General features: G+C 41.3%; 1 protein-coding gene and 1 long non-coding RNA gene across 2 annotated transcripts; both read right to left on the bottom strand.

Annotated features, from left to right (window-relative positions):
- Window positions 1-38: 38 nt before the first annotated feature.
- Window positions 39-2275, bottom strand: LOC129838931 (uncharacterized). Its single transcript, XR_008756934.1, has 4 exons — window positions 2171-2275; window positions 1931-1962; window positions 1051-1165; window positions 39-687 (listed from the first exon to the last, which is right to left on the bottom strand). It is a non-coding gene; the product is annotated as an uncharacterized LOC129838931 (long non-coding RNA).
- Window positions 2276-2398: 123 nt separating this feature from the next.
- Window positions 2399-19690, bottom strand: LOC129838670 (cylicin-2-like). The gene is made up of 9 exons (XM_055905796.1): window positions 19604-19690; window positions 11574-11683; window positions 8940-9798; window positions 8549-8693; window positions 5305-5440; window positions 4905-5025; window positions 4355-4433; window positions 4002-4207; window positions 2399-3790 (listed from the first exon to the last, which is right to left on the bottom strand). The coding sequence occupies exons 1-9, from the start codon at window positions 19623-19625 to the stop codon at window positions 3735-3737; spliced, it is 1734 nt and encodes a 577-aa protein (XP_055761771.1). The 5' UTR covers window positions 19626-19690; the 3' UTR covers window positions 2399-3734.
- Window positions 19691-19936: the final 246 nt, after the last annotated feature.

The raw sequence follows: 19936 nt of genomic DNA on the forward strand, positions 1-19936 counted from the left end.
AAGTAACTTTGAGTTCTGGAATAAGATGGCCTCAACAGTAGATAGAAAATCATCTTTATTCAAACTAAAGACAATGCAAATGTACATGCTAGAACATGCTCAAAAGGCTTCTTCCTTTTGTACCATTGGCAGTGAGAGGGTTCTTTTTACAGATCACATTTTTAAAGTATTGTGCAGATTGTCAGAAGTTACTTTTCTAATAATAGTATTGGTTTTTAAGTCTATGCACAATGTTGAGAAAATAACAGGAAATCCATGAATACATATGTAAACAAGTTTCATTTTTAGGAGGAAGTGGAATGGAAGGGGTTCTGTCTCAGTACCGGACAGGGACTTCGTCTTCACTGTGCACATGAAGAAATGGAGTTGAGAGGAAGCCACTTTAGACAATTGAGATGCACCCAGTGTACAGTGGCGGCTGGTGTGAGAAGCTATAGGAGTACGGGCTCATTGTAATGGCTGGAATGGAATAAAAGAAACAGAGTGAAACGTTTCCATGTGTTTGTGTTTGATACCGTTCCATTCCAGCCATTACAATGAGCCCGTCCTCCTATAGCTCCTCCCACCAGCCTCCACTGCCAGGGTATTGCACTTCGCCCCTGACAGAGGACAGTGTCGTGGGCAGTGATTAGTTCAGGTGTTGAACAGATCGGGTGGTCTGAGTGGACAGGTTTCTTTGGGTCAGGGCTGCGAAAGACAAATCAAACAACTGTTAGGTCATGACAATAATGTTTTTCAACACAGGAAACGCTTGGTTTGGAGTTTGGATTCATCAAATCAATTAAACTATTCCTCAACGTTCAACCAACCGCTATCCTTTACCCGTTAGGCACTTGTCAAACTCATTCCACGGAGGGCTGAGCGCCGACGGGTCTTTGCTCCTCCATTGTACTTGACTGATGAATGAAGGTCACTGTTTAGTAAGGACCTCCCCTCACCTGGTGGTTTAGGTCTTAATTACAAGGGAAAAGCAGCAGACACCAGGCCCTCCAGGGAAGGAGTTTGACACCCCTGCTATAGGCACTTGTTCTGTGAAGATTACATATTTACCTGAGAAGTTCAGTTGATAGCTGAATCTCCTGGTAGTGAAGTTCATAGTTCCATTTGGGTTCTGCTGGTACTGGGCTTCAATGTCCTGGCTGGATACACTGCAGGTGCCGCTTCTCTACAGGATTAAGACGACACACACGCTGCTTGGTCATGTGTTTTTAATGTAGTTATATGAAGACTACTCTTATGGAGGTTCCGTCCACGTCTTGAAATTGCCAACGGGACTGTAAACCCATACCTCCACTGTGAGAGGAGGACGGGAATTAGACATTGAGTTTTTCATTATTTGTCACATTGTACAGTTGTTCCACATGGGTTCTCTCTAACAGGTCAGAAAGGCCTTGACTAATGACCAGGACTTCCACCTGTTTGTTCAGAAACATATGTCAGAACTTAGATTACTGAATTATTGTTTAACATATAACAAATACATAATCAGATCCTAGGTTTGAGTCTTAATTCTCTTAAAATGCTCCCTCTCCTGTTCACCTCCTTGAACCAATATTATCTATCAAGGAAAGGGGACAAGGAATGAACACTATTCAAGTGCTCTGCTCATAGTTCTCTTCCTCCTCCTCCTCCTCCTCCTCCTCCTCCTCATATTCCTTCAATAAGGATTAGACCGGTAATAAACAAGTATGAAACTATTTCCTATAAGTAATGTACATCTACAGAATGATATACCGGCAGGTATATGGGCTCTTATTCACTGTTAAGTACTTGATTTTCTGCGATGACCGATTTATTGCTCAAGTAGTCAGCTGTGACATCAGCATTAGGCATTTGACTATAAAGTGTTTTGTTGGTGTGTTATTGACAATAGCCTATGCAAACAATAATGCAACTGAGAAATGTTGACCTGTAATGCTCGTAAACTTACCAGATAACTATTGCCAAACCCACGCAATGACACTGTAAATAACAGATATAAAACGTAATCATTATAACAAATAAAGTGAAAAATAATCTAGTCAATGACGAGCCGACTTGCTTGCTTTAGTACAAAAAAAAACTCCCAAAAGATTAAATGGGTATTAAATCATGTCTAGAAAAGTTGAAAGTCTAGTTATTTAAATATAAATATAATAGTCAAATGGTTGTATATAAAAAAACGTCTTACTTTTAGTTGAAAATATAGAGTGGAAGTTTCATTAGTCTTTACAAATCAGTCATGACTTTATTTTGTATTGCTTTCACTTTCATTTCTTGTGCATGACGGGCGCGGCTCTGTTTCGCTGTAAACATATCCTTTCAGATTGGAGAAAGATAAATAAAGATGAACAAACGCAGACTTATTAGAACCAAGAACAATCATGCAAACTACCAGAACACAAAATAAAAGCATTCAAACATTTCAGATTTTATTCAGCTTTTAATCATAACCTTATTACATGGAAACATACACTGTTTTTGTCTTTATTCATTGTGTACAGTAACAATACGGCAGTTTAAGCTTTCAATCATATTAAGGTACCCAGGACAAGCGTCAGCTCATTTTTAGGAACATTTTAACGCAGTGTTATTCCAACATTGTTACTTCCACATTACTGTAGATTGTATTGCATTGATTTTCATAAAACATAATCAATTCATCATTGCTAAAAGTAAAACTGTTCAACTGTTCGTAATAGGATTTGTTTACTCACAGTTCTTCTTCTGAATAAAAATATAACTCATCTAGGGGTAAAGTATAAGGCACTCAGTGGGCTGTTTATTCTGCAGCCACGTTAGAAATGAACACAAGCTAGATGACCAATGATGTGTATAAACATCATTGGCTATTACCCTTGATTCAAATAAACGATTAAATAAAAAATATTAAGGCTTATTTAATGAGGGCTTTGAATATTCCCGTCTTTTCGAACAACACCTGAGATAAAAGGTATGACCTACATTTCAACATCATGCACACAAATGTTATCTAACTAAATGTCCCAGATACTTGATCATGGCAGTCTGCTACAGCATTCCTCATATATGTATACTCTACAAAGGCAAAGTGCAATATCTGCTTAAAATAATGAACAGCAAAATCTGACTTCAAAGTATTTTTCCGTCCAGATGTAACAGTATAACTTTACGTCGTCCCCTCGCCCCGACACGGGCGCGAACCAGGGACCCTCTGCACACATCGACAACAGTCACCCACGAAGCAGCGTTACCCATCGCTCCACAAAAGCCACGGCCCTTGCAGAGCAAGGGGCAACACTACTTAAGTCTCAGAGCAAGTGACGTAACTGATTGAAATGCTACTAGCGCGTACCCGCTAACTAGCTAGCCATTTCACATCCGTTACACAGACATACAGCAATTTCTGGTACTTCATGATATATTCTGATTGACTGAGTTGTTCTTGTCAGGAAACGAAATGCCTTATTATCACATATTACACCAGGCCATTACAACAGATCAAATGTTTTGCAGATACTGCACTTTGCTTTTGCAGGGCAAAAAAAACAAAACAGAAAAAGGTAAACAGTTTGTTATTGTGCATGTTGTTTCATACACAGTGTATACAGGAGTATATCCATTATCTGTAGACCTTTTCTGCAATAGGCATGTATTTCTCGTTCGTGAGCTAATGGCAGGTTCTTGCATGTAAACAATAGTAACCCAACAATTCTACATCCCGTAAAATAAACAGCGATGATGATGTTGGAGTGTTGAGTTGTTCCTCATGCTCTCTAGACACGCCTGATGTTGCGCGTCATCCTTGTAGACTGGTTGGTTTGCTTCATGGCTGCAAAAGACAGAGACATTTAGAGAATGCTTCAGACAAGGCCGAAATACATATTGTCATTACATATTGTCATTCCTTTTCTAGAAAATCTAATTGATTAAGACCTACTATGAGAATGATGACCTTCAAAAGAGATCCCACTGAAGTTCTCTCTCCTCTAACATGAGTTACACATCATCTGCAAGGCTACACACGTCTTGAGGCCTCCTACCTGAAAAGTCCAGCTTGTAGGCCTGTCCGTTGACAGTGAAGGACATGGATCCATGGAAATCCTGCTGGTACTGGTCTTCAATGTCAGCACTGTCTTTGAAGGTGTACCAGCGCCCACTTTTCCCCCCAAACTGCCACTCTGGAGATTCACTCTGGCCCGCTGGGGACATCTTCACTCTCTGGAAAGCAGACGTCACTCGACCAATTCTGTTCAATCAGAGAGACCGGTTCGTTTGTCTCAAGTAAAATATCAAGACATTCAAATCAGCACATTCAAATAATAAGGGTTTTGTCTATGGCACAGTAGATGTCTTCTCCTAAAGGGGCAATCCGTTCCATTGTGTTTGAACTTACAGACTTCCGCTTTGAGGTGGTTGGTACTTTGGACGACGGACAACTTTCCTCTTCCTCTTGCCGTTCACCTGTCTCATTTCTGACACACACACAAACACATCATGAACAGAGAAACTAATAAGCAACGCAGAATTCCCCCCCCCCCGTACGTTGAGTCTTTCTGTTTTGAGTGAGTCACAGACATGAGTGAGTCACAGACTGGCAACTGCTTGGCATCAAACACAAAGCACTACAGAGGGTAGCGCGTACGGCCCAGTACATCCAGGAGCTCTATAACAGGCGATGTATATATGTGTATTTAGAAATATATATATACTGTATAGCCACATTATTGTTATTTTATTGTGTTACTATTTCCTTTTTTTCTTTAGCAAATGTTTCTTACTTTTTAACTCTGCATTATTGGGAAAGTAGGTAAGTATTTCACGGTAAAGTCTTTACCAGTTGTATTTGGCGCATGTGACACATAAAATGTGATTTGATTGATTTGACATTCAAGTTTTAATGTCAATATAAGTGTTTGTCTAAGGTTTCTTTCCGTCTGACTCACGTCTGAATTGGATCTCGAAGGTATCGGAGCCGATGTTGAACGTAAGAGAACCGTTACGGTTGCGTTGGAATTTCTGCTCGATCTCAGAACTCTGGATGGGGCCTGGGTTTCCCTTGGAATCCTGAGAGAAAAAACAAACACTCTTCCTGTCACTCAACAATGGTTTCTGTGACACTTTTTTTTCACTCAATAGCATTACATGTCATATGATATGATGTTTCTAAGCTGAATTAAGACTAGAGTAGAGGATCCCAGAGTTCCAGAAGAGGTTTCCATGGTTCAGTTTACTTCCTGAATTGACTGAATTGAAATGGAATTGACCTCAACCCTGGTATGTTCCTAAGTTCAGCTTCTAAAGACAACGGTACAGTTGGGGTTGTTGCCTGGTGTTTTGCTGTACCTTTTCTCCATACTTGGCCCAGCATTTGCTACTAGAATAGAACCAGATCCATTCTGTCTGCTGACCATCCAAACGCCTCACCCTCAGATTCTTCTTACCGCGGACTCTCATCGCCTTGAAATCAATACTCACTTCGCTACAGAGAGAGAGAATAGAAAGAGACAAGACAGAGGGAGAGGGGGGGAGTCTCAATTACAAAAATAATTATTTCAAAGTCCTTGATAGACTTTAGATCAGTCAACCAAACCCATATATATACACAGTGTCAAGAAAAAGTATGTGAACCCTTGGATTTAATAACTGGTTGACCCTTCTTTGGCAGCAATAACCTCAACCAAACATTTTCTGTAGTTGCGGATCAGACCTGCACAACGGTCAGGAGGAATTTTGGACCATTCCTCTTTACAAAACTGTTTCAGTTCAGCAATATTCTTGTGATGTCTGTGTGAACTGCTCTATTGAGGTCACGCCACAGCATCTCAATCGGGTTGAGGTCAGGACTCTGACTGGGCCACTCCACAAGGCGTATTTTCTTTTGTTGAAGCCATTCTGTTGTTGATTTACTTTTGTGTTTTGGGTTGTTGTACTGTTGCATCACCCAACTTCTGTTGACCTTCAATTGGCAGACAGCCTTACATTCTCCTACAAAAAGTATTGATAAACTTGGGAATTCATTTTTCTCGATAATAGCAAGCTGTCCAGGCCCTGAGGCAGTAAAGCAGCCCTAAACAATGATGCTCCCTCCACCATACTTTACAGTTGGGATGAGGTTTTCATGTTGGTGTGCTGTGCCTTTTTTTCTCCACACATAGTGTTGTGTGTTCCTTCCAAACAACTCAACTTTAGTTTCCTCTGTCCACAGAATATTTTGCCAGTAGCACTGTGGAGCATCCAGGTTACGAACTTCAGACGTCCAGCAATGTTATTTTTGGACAGCAGTGGCTTTTTCCGTGGTGCTCTCCCATGAACACCATTCTTGTTTAGTGTTTTACGTATAGTAGACTCATCAACAGAGATGCTAGCATGTTCCAGAGATTTCTGTAAGTCTTTAGCTGACACTCTAGGATTCTTCTTAACCTCATTGAGCACTCTTGTAGTCATCTTTGCAGGACGGCCAGTCCTAGGGAGAGTAGCAACAGTACTGTACTTTCTCCATTTATAGACAATTTGTCTTACCATGGACTGATGAACATCAAGGCTTTTAGAGATAATTTTAGAACCCTTTCCAGCTTTATGCAAGTCAACAATTCTTAATCTTAGGTCTTATGAGATCTCTTTTGTTCGAGGCATGGCTCATATCAGGCAATGCTTCTTGTGAATTGCAAACTCAAATTTTGTGAGTGTTTTATATAGGGCAAGGCAGCTCTAACCAACATCTCCAATCTCGTCTCATTGATTGAACTCCAGGTTAGCTGACCCCTGACTCCAGTTAGCTTTTGAAGAAGTCATTAGACTAGGGGTTCATATACTTTTTACAACCTACACTGTGAATGTTTAAATTATGTATTCAATATAGACAAGAAAATTACAATAATTTGTGTGTTATTAGTTTAAGCACACTGTGTGTGTCTATTGTTGTGACTTAGATGAAGGTCAGATCAAATTGTATGAACAACTTATGCAGAAATCCAGGTAATTCCAAAGGGTTCACATACTTTTTCTTGCCACTGTATATATACAATACCAGTCAAGTCAAGTTTGGACACATCTACTCATTCAAGGGTTTTTCTTTATTTTTCCTATTTTCTACATTGTAAAATAATAGTGAAGTGACATCAAAACAAGAAATAACCCATATGGAATCATGTAGTAACAAAAAAGTGTTAAACAGATTCAAAGTAGCCACCCTTTGCCTTGATGACAGCTTTGCACACTCTTGGCATTCTCACAAACAGCTTAGTGAGGTACACAGTCACCTGGAATGCATTTCAATTAACAGGTGTGACTTGTTAAAAGTACATTTGTGGAATTACTTTCCATCTTTATGCATTTGGGCCAATCACTTGTGTTGTGACAAGGTAGGGGTGGTATACAGAAGATAGCCCTATTTGGTAAAAAAACAAGTCCATATTATGGCAAGAACAGCTCAAATAAGCAAAGAGAAACAACAATCCATCAATCCGGAGCATTTCAAGAACTTTGAACGTTTCTTCAAGTGCAGTCGCAAAAACCATCAAGCGCTATGATGAAACTGGCTCTCTTGAGGACCGACATAGGAAAGGAAGAGTTAAAGAATAAGTTCATTAGTTACCAGCATTCGAAATTGCAGCCCAAATAAATGCTTCACAAGGTACAAGTAACAGACACAACATCAACTGTTCAGAGGAGACTGCGTGAATCAGGCCTTCATGGTTGAATTGCTGCAAAGAAACCACTACTAAAGGACACCAATAAGAAGAAGAGACTTGCTTGGGCCAAGAAACACGAGCAATGGATATTATACCAGTGGAAATCTGTTGATTTTTGGTTCCAACGGCAATGTGTCTTTGTGAGACGTATAGTAGGTGAACGGACTATCTCCGCATGTGTGGTTCCCACCGTGATGCATAGAGGTGTGATGGTGTGGGGGTGCTTTGCTGGTGACACTGTCTGTGATTTATTTAGAACTCAAGGCACACAACCAGAATGGCTACCACAGCATTCTGCAGCGATACGCCATCCCATCTGGTTAGCACTTAGTGGGACAATCATTTGTTTTTCAACAGGGCAATGACCCAACACACCTAAAGGCTATGTAAGGACTATTTGACCAAGACGGAGAGAGTGATGGAGTGCTGCATCAGATGACTTGGCCTCCACAATCCCCCAACCTCAACCCAATTGAGATGGTTTGGGATGAGTTGGACTGCAGAGTGAAGGAAAACCAGCCAACAAGTGCTCAGCATATGTGGGAACTCCTTTAAGACGTTTGGAAAAGCATTCCAGGTGAAGCAGGTTGAGAGAATGCTTAGAGTTTAGCAAGGCAAAGGGTGGCTACTTTGAAGACTCTCAAAAAAAAATATATATTTTGATTCGTTTAACACTTCTTTGGTTACTACATGATTATATCTGTGTTATTTCATAGTTTGGTGTCTTCACTATTATTCTACAACATATAAAATTGTAAAAATAAAGAAAAACCCTTGAATGAATAGGTGTGTCCAAACTTTTGACTGGTACTGTAAATATATTGTATATACAATGTTTGTAGGTCTATCTGGCTCTGAACTAAACTAACACCTTCAGGTGTACTTCCTCTCCTTACCCGTAGGGGGTGTTGTAGATATTGATGCCCTTAATGTTGGGTTGGGAGTACTGTCCCTCCAAAATGTGATCGTTGGCTATGTCCTTCCAGCCATGTCCATCTTCCAACTGCCATTTGTATGGCCCGCTAAAGTCACGCTGAGCCTCTGACAGTGGGGAACAAAATGGATACAGGTAAATGACATTCACAAGACACTCATTCGTTGCATCCATACATATCTCTGTTCATGGTCACAAACACAAACATATTAACTTGATTAGGCCATTGTCCATTTTCAGTCTTGGTCAATTAACATTTCTAAACGTTTCAAGGTTTATGGATTGAATGTAAGCAAACTTGTCGACTCCCTCCCTTCCTCTCTGACCCTATTACAGCCTAGTACACGTCTTACCTCTAGATGAAGATCTTTCCCTGGCCCGGTCTCCTCTTCTTACTCCAGATGAAGACCTCCTCCTTTCTCTCCCACTTCCTCCTCTCCCTCCAGATAAAGACCTCCTCCTGTCCCTCCTTCCACCTCCTCCTCTCCCTCCAGATAAAGACCTCCTCCTGTCCCTCCTTCTACCTCCTCCTTTCCCTCCAGATAAAGACCTCCTCCTGTCCCTCCTTCCACCTCCTCCTCTACCTTCAGATAAAGACCTCCTCCTGTTCCTGCTCCCACCTCCTCCTCTCCCTCCAGATAAAGACCTCCTCCTGTCCCTCCTTCCACCTCCTCCTCCTCTCCCTCCAGATAAAGACCTCCTCCTGTCCCTCCTTCCACCTCCTCCTCTCCCTCCAGATAAAGACCTCCTCCTGTCCCTCCTCCCACCTCCTCCTCTACCTCCAGTTGAAGACCTCCTCCTGTCCCTCCTTCCTCCTCCTCCTCTACCTCCAGATAAAGACCTCCTCCTGTCACTCCTTCCACCTCCTCCTCTCCCTCCAGATAAAGACCTCCTCCTGTCCCTCCTCCCACCTCCTCCTCTACCTACAGATAAAGACCTCTTCCTGTCCTTCCTTCCACTTCCTCCTCTCCCTCCAGATGAAGACCTCCTCCTTTCTCTCCCAACTCCTCTCCCTCCAGATAAAGTCCTCCTCCTGTCCCTCCTTCCACCTCCTCCATCACTGTCAGAGGAGGAGCTGAGGTGCTTGAGGCGACACTTGGCTCCATAGCGACAGTTGCCTCTCAGTGCGTATTTGCAGACGTGTCGGTAGTGGCACCTTTTCCCATCCCGGCAGTGACCACTGTTGTAGTACCGGCAAGGCTCTTCCTGATCCTGATCAAATATAATATAATCAACCAAACTGAAATAGATATGACAGCATGACTTTTGACTTTTTCCACATTTTGTTACGTTACAGCCTTATTCTAAAATGTAATAAATAAAATGTTTCCTCAGCAATCTACACACCAAACCTCAAAACTAAAAAGCAAAAGCAGGTTTGTAAAAACAGAAATACCTTATTTACATAAGTATTCAGACCCTTTGCTATGAGACTCGAAATTGATCTCAGGTGCGTCCTGTTTCCATTGATCATCCTTGAGATGATTCTACAACTTGATTGGAGTCCACCTGTGGTAAATTCAATTGATTGGACATGATTTGGAAAGGCACATACCTGTCTATATAAGGTCCCACAGTTGACAGTGCATGTCAGAGCAAAAACCTAGCCATGAGGTCGAAGGAATTGACCGTAGAGCTCTGAGAAAGGATTGTGTCGGGGCACAGATCTGGGGAAGGGTACCAAAACAGTTCTACAGCATTGAAGGTCCCCAAGAACACAGTGACCTTCATCATTCTGAAATGTAAGAAGTTTGGAACCACCAAGACTCTTCTTAGAGCTGGTCGCCCAGCCAAACTGAGCAATCGGAGAAGGCCCTTGGTCAGGGAGGTGACCAAGAACCTGATGGTCATTCTGACAGAGCTCTAGAGTTCCTCTGCGGAGATAGGAGGACCTTACAGAAAGACAACCATTCCTGCAGCACTCCACCAAACAAGCCTTTATGGTAGAGTTGCCAGACGGAAGCCACTCCTCAGTAAAAGGCATATGACAGCCCACTTGGAGTTTGCCAAAAGGCACCTAAAGACTCTCAGACCATGAGAAACAAGATTCTCTGGTCTGATGAAACCAAGATTGAACTCTTTGGCCTGAATTCCAAGCATCATGTCTGGAGGAAACCTGGCACCATCCCTACGGTGAAGTATGGTGGTGGCAGCATCGTGTTGTTGGAATGTTTTTCAGCAGCAGGGACTGGGAGACTAGTCAGGATCGAGGCAAAGATGAACGGAGAAAAGTACAGAGAGATCCTTGATGAAAACCTGCTCCAGAGCGCTCAGGACCTCAGACTGGGGCGAAGGTTCACCTTCCAACAGGAAAACGACCCTAAGCACACAGCCAAGACAACGCAGGAGTGGCTTCGGGACAAGTCTCTGAATGTCCTTGAGTGGCCCAGCCAGAGCCCGGACTTGAACCCGATCAAACATCTCTGGAGAGACCTGAAAATAGCTGTGCAGCGACGCTCCCCATCCAACCTGACAGAGCTTGAGAGGATCTGCAGAGAAGAATGGGAGAAACTCCCCAAATACAAGTGTGCCAAGCTTGTAGCGTCATACCCAAGAAGACTCAATGCTGTAATCGCTGCCAAAGGTGCTTCAACAAAGTACTGAGTAAAGGGTCTGAATACTTATGTAAATGTGATATTTCAGTTTTTTTTATTTTTATACATTTGCAAAAATGTCTAAAAACCTGTTTTTGCTTTGTCATTATGGGGTATTGTGTGTAGATTGATGAGGGGAAAAAACTATTTTATAAATGTTAGAATAAGGCTATAACGTAACAAAATGTGGAAAAAGTCAAGGGGTCTGAAAAAGGCACTATCTCTGTTAAATATAAGTGTTTGGATAAAACCATTCGCTAAATTACCATATTACATAGATATATTGTTCACACTTTTCTTTTTAGAAGGAATTATATGGGGTTCCATTTGTAAAGTTGAACAGTTCATTTGTACAGGCTATTTGCTTGATATTTTTACAGACTTAGTTCTGACCTGCCGGGGTCCTGCTGCATCACTGTCTGATTCCTCTTCTGTAGCACTGCTCTCAGAGTTACTCTCAGAGCAGCTGTAGTTCTCCTGGTAGCTGTTCCCTTGACTAGGGTCTGGACAGGGAAAATAGAATAGAAATACAATAGAATAGAATAGAACAATAGGAAATAGAAGAGAATCTGTGATTACAGTGTGATATTGGACCAGTGTGATATCAAATTGCGTTTTGTACACTGTAAAAAAATCCTGTAATTGTCACAGTAAATAACTGTATAATCAACAGTAACAAACTATATAAGCTGAATACAGTAGATTACCGTATATTACATTGCATTGTGGGGAAAAATGTAACGACTGGGAAATATTTTATGTATTTTGTAACGTAACTAAATGCTACGTAAAAAACAGTAGCAGTTCACTTACACAATACATTTCATATTTTATTCTTCGTTAATTGGTGCCTGTTTTGTTATTTTATATGCATTACTTTGTTTATGGCAGTGTTGTTTTATATTATACAAAAAATATACAATCAGAAAGGCACAACATACAAATAAATAATTTTCCATTGTTAAAAGTAAACCACAAAAATAGGAGCTACATGTAAAATGCAGGCCCCTTGTGGAAATTAGGTGAATAATATGAGTCAGTATTTTCAATGTGATGTACACTGAGTGTACAAAACACTAGGAATACATGCCTTTTCCATTACATAAACTGACCAGGTGAATCCAGGTGAAAGCTATGATCCCTTATTGATGTCATCTGTTACAGCACAATATGTAACTTTTTCAGGGACCTGACTGAATTCACATAGAAATGTGTGTCATTGTTCTGTCCTTTGCATCGAAAGCAAGTCTAAGAAGCGGTAGATCTGTTCTATGTGCACTATTTCTATGCTTCCCGTTCCCGTTCTTAAGTTGTCACGCCCTGGCCTTAGTTATCTTTGTTTTCTTTATTATTTTAGTTAGGTCAGGGTGTGACATGGGGGATGTTTGTGTGTTTTTGTCTAGTCTAGGGTGTTTGTATTGTATAGGGGGTTTTGTAGAGTTAATGGGGTTGTGTTCAGTGTAGGTGTTTATGTAAGTCTATGGTTGCCAGAGTGGTTCTCAATCAGAGACAGCTGTCTATCGTTGTCTCTGATTGGGAGCCATATTTAAAGCAGCCATAGGCATTAGGTAGGTTGTGGGTAATTGCCTAGGTTTGACGTTAGTAGCTTGTGTCTGCACTTTCGTTTGTTAGCGTCACGGTTGTTTGTATTAGTGTTTGTGTCATCTTCAAATAAATAGAAGATGTATTTATATCATGCTGCGCCTTGCTCCTCTCTTTCACCTAAAGACGATCGTGACATAAGTTTTGTTTTTGCATCTTTTACTTTCGGTTTTGTAAACCAATTTCAAACAGCTGAAAATTCAATATTTTGGTTATGGAAAATATATTTTATGGCGGTTTAGATGGTACAATGACTTTCTAGACTATACTTGCTTGTTTAGCCACATAAACTGAAATTAGGAGAACTATTAACATTTTGGCAAACAGGAAAAGCCGGAGCTATTTCTGCATAGTGCATCTTTAAATCCACTTCAACCAGCATAGATGAAAGGAAGGAGACAGGTTAAAGAAGGATTTTTGCAGCCTTGAGACGATTGAGACATGGATTACGTATGTGTGCCATTCTGAGGTTGAATGGACAAGACAAAAGACTTAAGTTCCTTTGAATGGGGTATGGTAGTAGGTGCCAGGCGCACCGGTTTGAGTTTGTCAAGAACTGCAAAGGTGCTGAGTTTTTCACGCTCAACAGTTTCAAAAATGGTCCACCACCCAAAGGACATCCAGTCAGCTTGACCTACTGTGGGAAGCATTGGAGTCAACATGGGCCAGTATCCCTGTGGAACGCTTTCGACACCTTGTAGAGTCCATGCCCTGATGAATTGAGGCTGTTCTGAGGGCAAAGAAGTATCCAACTCAATATTAGGAAGGTGTTCCTAATGCTTTGTATATTACATGCAGTCGGGGGGGACTTTGTAATATAATTATGTACATCGTCATTACTAACTTACTAGCCAGTTAGCCAGGCTAACTAGCTACCTTTCCCCTGTGTCATACACTGTGTATTTGTGTCATGATTATGCCTTGTAAGATGGAAGTTCCATTCTATACAGAGTTCTTGTTATACTGTACAGCCTGCTCACTATTGCAGCATCTTAATGACCATGTATATCATGGGTAAGTTGGTTAATGAGCGCTCTCGCTCTTTTCGCCATTAACTTGGTCTAGTGACAGTTTTCTGTCACTAGACCAAGGCCGGGGCTACCAAGCTAGCAGAAGGGCCTTAGAGGGACGTCTCGACGGAGGAAAGTCTGTTTTAGCCTCCGCGTGTGGTGACGTCGATAGACCAGTCATGATGGATTAGTAGGGTTCCGAGTAGCAGAGGGGTCCAAGTCCAATTGGCAAAATAGGTGTAGTGGCCCAAGAAATTGGCCGATGGATCTATTCAGCTAACAGTCCAATATGTTCTAGACAGCTAGCGGGCCGCGGCTAGCAGATGGGCATTTAGGAGACGTCACGACGTAGGCGCCAGTTGAGTACTCCCTCGAGTAGATTATGTCGGTAGTCCAGTCGTGAAGAATCGGCGGGGTTCCGTGCCCCGTACTGGCAGTAGAAGAGGTCCGGGTATTGTAGCCCAGGAGTGGCTGATGGGCCTCTTCAGCTAGCTCAGGCTAATTGGTGCTTGCTTCGGGACAGACGTTAGCCAGGAGTAGTCACTCGGATTGCAGCTAGCTAGCTGCGATGATCCAGGTGAAAAGGTTCAGAGCTTGCGGTAGGAATCTGGGGATATGGACAGAAAATAGGTCCGGTATGCTCTGGTTTGAATCGCGTTGTACAAACTGGCGAGAGAGTTTGCTCTGGGAAGGTGACCCAGATTTACCTAGGGGTCGCTCCTCTTTCGGCCGTGCCCTGGACACTAGAGGTCGACCGATTTATGATTTTTCAACGCCGATACCGATTATTGTAGGACCAAAAAAAGCCGATACCGATTAATCGGCAGATTAAAAAATATATATATTTGTAATAATGACAATTACAACAATACTGAATGAACACTTTTATTTTAACTTAATATAATACATCAATCAAATCAATTTAGCCTCAAATAAATAATGAAACATGTTCAATTTGGTTTAAATAATGTAAAAACAAAGTGTTGGAGAAGAAAATAAAAGTGCATTATGTGCCACGTAAAAAAACTAACGTTTAAGTTCCTTGCTCAGAAGATGAGAACATATGAAAGCTGGTGGTTCCTTTTAACATGAGCCTTCAATATTCCCAGGTAAGAAGTTTTAGGTTGTAGTTATTAAAGGAATTATAGGACTATTTCTCTCTATAACATTTGTATTTCATATACCTTTGACTATTGGATGTTCTTATATAGTATAGTATTGCCAGTGTAACAGTATAGCTTCCGTCCCTCTCCTCGCCCCTACCTGGGCTCGAACCAGGAACACATCGACAACAGCCACCCTTGAAGCATCGTTACCCATCGCTCCACAAAAGCCCCTCTGCAAGGGGAACAACTACTTCAAGGTCTCAGAGCGAGTGACGTCACCGATTGAAACGCTATTAGCACGCACCCCGCTAACTAGCTAACCATTTCACATCGGTTACACCAGCCTAATCTCGGAAGTTGATAGGCTTGAAATCATAAACAGCTCAATGCTTGAAGCACAGCGAAGAGCTTCTAGCAAACGCACAAAAGTGCTGTTTGAATGAATGCTTACGAGCCTGCTGCTGCCTACCACCGCTCAATCAGACTGCTCTATCAAATATCAAATCATAGACTTAATTATAACATAATAACACACAGAAATACGAGCTTTAGGTCATTAATATGGTCAAATCCGGAAACTATCATTTCGAAAACAAAACGTTTATTCTTTCAGTGAAATCTAATGGGTGGCATCCCTAAGTCTAAATATTGCTGTTACATTGCACAACTTCAATGTTATGTCATAATTATGTACAATTCTGGCAAATTAATTATGTTTTTTGTTAGGAATAAATGGTCTTCACACAGTTTGCAATGAGCCAGGCGGCCCAAACTGCTGCATATACCCTGACTGCTTGCACGGAACGCAAGAGAAGTGACACAACTTACCTAGTCAAAAGAAATTCATGTTAGCAGGCAATATTAACTAAATATCCAGGTTTAAAAATATATACTTGTGTATTGTTTAATCGGTCGATCTCTACGGACACATTTGAAAATGTTGGAAACGTACGTATGTTGCCAAAATGTAATGAGAAGGACCCTGAGACGTTCTTTTTGTTGGAGCTTGTTGCTGACGTGCTATTGCTATTGCAGATGCAATTCAGGGCTTTTCTTGATGTGGTCATTCCTTGATATCAGGTAATGCTCATTGGCGTTACCTACCCCGCCCCCTCTTGTTTTTACACTGCTGCTGCTCGCTGTTTATTATCTATGCATAGTCACTTTACCCCTTCCTACATATACAAATTACCTCGACTAACCTGTACCCCAGCGCAATGACTTTGTACCGATACTCCCTGTATATAGTCTCGTTATTGTTATGTCATTTTATTGTGTTACTTATTTAAGTAAATATTTTCTTAACTCTATTTCTTGAACTGCATTGTTGGTTACACCTGTTGTATTTGGCACATGTGACAAATTTGATTGTTTCTTGACACAGATGATTTGTTTACAAAGCAGGTTAGGATAATTAATGTGGCAGGTTAGGTGAATGAGGTTAAGGTTAGCAAAAGAGTTTGGGTTAGGATTAGCTACAATGCAACAGTTGTCAACATCTGTCCCCGATGTGAAAGAAACGGCGAGCATCAATGGGTGTAACTTGACATCAGAAAACGCCCCTAATAGCGATCTGCAATTACTCCTGCTGTAGAACTCATTGATGCCAGCAATAGCAGGTCAAACAGACGACTCACTAAGAAAACATATCATGACTCTCGAGTCAGTAAAGAGTCGTTCAAAAAAAAAATATCATTCGCAAACTAAACATCACTACACTAGACTATTTATCTTTTAATGTAGTCATCTCAGTTTTCATGTGAAGCATATGTGTATCCTTCGCTTGTTTGTAACAATTGCAAAGACATTGGCAACTCTGCATTTGTATTCAACTTAGTTCTGAAGTTATCAGAAGTCATAGACAGAAGTATCTTTCTATGTTAAGCATAGATCTGTGTGAAGTGATGCGGTAGGGAGAAACACCACTAATGACGCACTAAGCTGTGTTACGAGTGGTCTGAGGAATTTGGTAAGTAACAAGCATTTTCAAGTGCAACTTCAGTAAAAATGGTTTTGGGAAACAGCTCGGAGATTTAACGATGCTCCCACGAAGGTTCTAACCGGGCCCTGGCCTGTGTGGTACAGTCTGTCATGTGTAGTAGTTTGTTGCATCGCTTTGCTCAGTTTATCATTTGTCAACTTTGAATTCCATCTAAGCCACAGAATTTTATGTCCTACAATTGGTACATGACCTTTTATAGCACTTTGAGAGCAAGCAGCCCAAGTCTCCAATGGTCCCAGAACTGGTTGATGTGCCACCCTAAGGGACCACAAACTCAAATGGACCTACAGCTGGGCTAAGATTCTTTCACCATTCCCACACAGTAGATCTAGTGTAAACTATAATGTTGTGTATGGCTTAATTTGTGGAAATGCTGTGATCACTCCGTTTTTAATGTTGTGATTCACAGACACATGATGACCACAATTTGAATGCTGCAGCTGAGACTAAATGATGTTTAGGGACAAACACTGAGACCCAAAGTATGACTGGACATGGGATTAATGAGGGAGACACATTTGTAATATTTGTTTGGTCTTAGATGTCATAGACTATAGCGTCCTTATAAATATTTTTAAAAGCATTTGATATGGATGAGCATAGTTTTGTTTGAAACTTTCTCTGGTTTTGATAATTACTTTAAACAATACATTTTGCAACCCTACTTACAGGCGTGAACCATGAGTTTCAGGCCACGGTTTAAGGCCTTATGTTAAGGTATACTGTATATCATGGCTCAATTATAATGATCTTCGCCTAGGAACTCACTTGGTGAAGGCCACAGGACTGAAAATGAACAAATTCATCAACTATGTCTCTCATTAACAAATACAGTCATGGGAGGTAACTCTACAATTCAAAGGCAAGGCACACTGGAGGCTTACATTTAAGTATACCTTACTCAAAAGACACTGCATTTGTTTTACTCATATGAAGATAGTACTGCTTCAGCTATTTAAGTTTCTTAACTTCATTTTTCCCCCCTCAATGTTTGAGAAGCCAGAACTTATCTGGTTTTACAGTGTGTAATGCTGTCCTCCTGCTTATTATGGGGTTTAGACTGAATGCAGTGTTAAATGTGTTTCCCACAATTGATAACAGCAATATGGACCTGGTTAAATTGGCAAGAAGGATTTTGATTTACACTATACATACAAAAGTATGTGGACACCCTTTCAAATTAGTGGATTCGGCTATTTCAGCCACACCCATTGCTGACGGGTGTATGACATCAAGCACACTGCCATGCAATCTCCATAGACAAGCATTGGTAGTAGAATGGCCTTACTGAAGACCTGTGACTTTCAACGTGGCACCGTCATAGAATGCCACCATTCCAACAAGTCAGTTCGTCAAATTTCTTCCCTGCTAGAGCTGCCCCGGTCAACTGTAAGTGCTGCTATTGTGAAGTGGAAACATCTAGGAGCAAACAACAGAACGGGACCGCCGAGTGCTGAAGTATGTAAAAATTGTCTGTCCTCGGTTGCAGCACTCACTACTGAGTTCCAAACTGCCTCCGGAAGCAACATCAGCACAAGAACTGTTCATCAGGAGCTTCATTAAATGGGTTTCCATGGCCGAGCAGCCGCACACAAGCCTAAGATCACCATGCGCAACGACAGTGGTGTAAAGCTCGCCGCCATTGGACTCTGGAGCAGTAAAAATGCGTTCTCTGGAGTGATGAATCACGCTTCACCATCTGGCAGTCCAACTGGGTTTGGAGAACGCTACCTACCCCAATGCATAGAACGCTACCTACCCCAATGCATAGTGCCAACTGTAAAGTTTGGTGGAGGAGGAATAATGGTCTGGGGCTGTTTTTCATGGTTTGGGTTAGACACCTTAGTTCCAGTGAAGGAAAATCTTAACACTACAGCATACAATGACATTCTTGACAATTCTGTGCATCCAATTTTGTGGCAACGGGGAAGAAGACCCTTTCCTGTTTCAGCATGATAATGCCCCCATACACAAAGTGAGGTCCACACACAAATGGTTTGTTGAGATCGGTGTGGAAGAATTTGACTGGCCTGCACAAAGCCCTGACCTCAATCCCATCAAACACCTTTGGGATGAATTGGAACGCCGACTGCGAGCCAGGCCTAATCGCCCAACATCAGTTGCCCGACCTTACTAATGCTCTTGTGGCTGAATGGAAGCAAGTCCCCGCAGCAATGTTTCAACATCTAGTGGAAAGCCTTCCCAGAAGAGTTGAGGCTGTTATAGCAGCAAAGGGGGGACCAACTCCATATTAATGCCCATGATTTGGAATGAGATGTACAACGAGCAGATGTCCACATACTTTTGGTCATGTAGTGAAGCTGCGTATAGGCATGGCTTCCTTGTTTTTAGTCTACCAGTCTGTCTATCCTGAGCATTATAGGACATTGTTATGAATTAAAGAAATGAAAGTGAAAGCATGTTATAATTTCCTAGAAACAAAATCCTACTATTATAGTAACTTTACCATAACGACTATACCTGAGAACAAAGTAAACATAGAAATGTGAATTTTATATAAAACACATAAGTTTAAGTTGGCTAGGACCTATTGAATCAAAGCCGTCTGTCCGACCCGAAACAACAACAATTCACGCATCATACCGCTTGATATGAAACATAAATATTACAAGGGAAGCGGATATAATAAAATAAAACATTGTAAGGAAATAATCTAATCAGTTCATATGTAATGCGTCTTACCATTTACGTTGCTGGACGCCATGGGGAGAATAGTAATAGCTTTCGTTTTCCATTGAATAGCCCGCTAACCAGTGAAGATTGCTCAATCATTTTACATTAGGGACAGATCGAAATTTACGGAGCAGGGGTTGTCAAACTTTTTTTATTTTGCTTTGGGGAGGGTTGTATGTTTAAAAAAAAATTGTAGTGTATTTTTTTTCCTAGGTTTACATTGACTCTCTTGCATTTTTATACGATATAATTCTTCCATCCTATTCAAATGTCCCCATCTGCTTGCATGCGCCTCCCCTATAATCAAGGTGTTTGGTACTTCCCTTATGCACTGCCTTTTCC

Source organism: Salvelinus fontinalis, chromosome 39, assembly GCF_029448725.1.
Source record: "Salvelinus fontinalis isolate EN_2023a chromosome 39, ASM2944872v1, whole genome shotgun sequence".
NCBI classification, from domain to species: Eukaryota; Metazoa; Chordata; class Actinopteri; order Salmoniformes; family Salmonidae; genus Salvelinus; species Salvelinus fontinalis.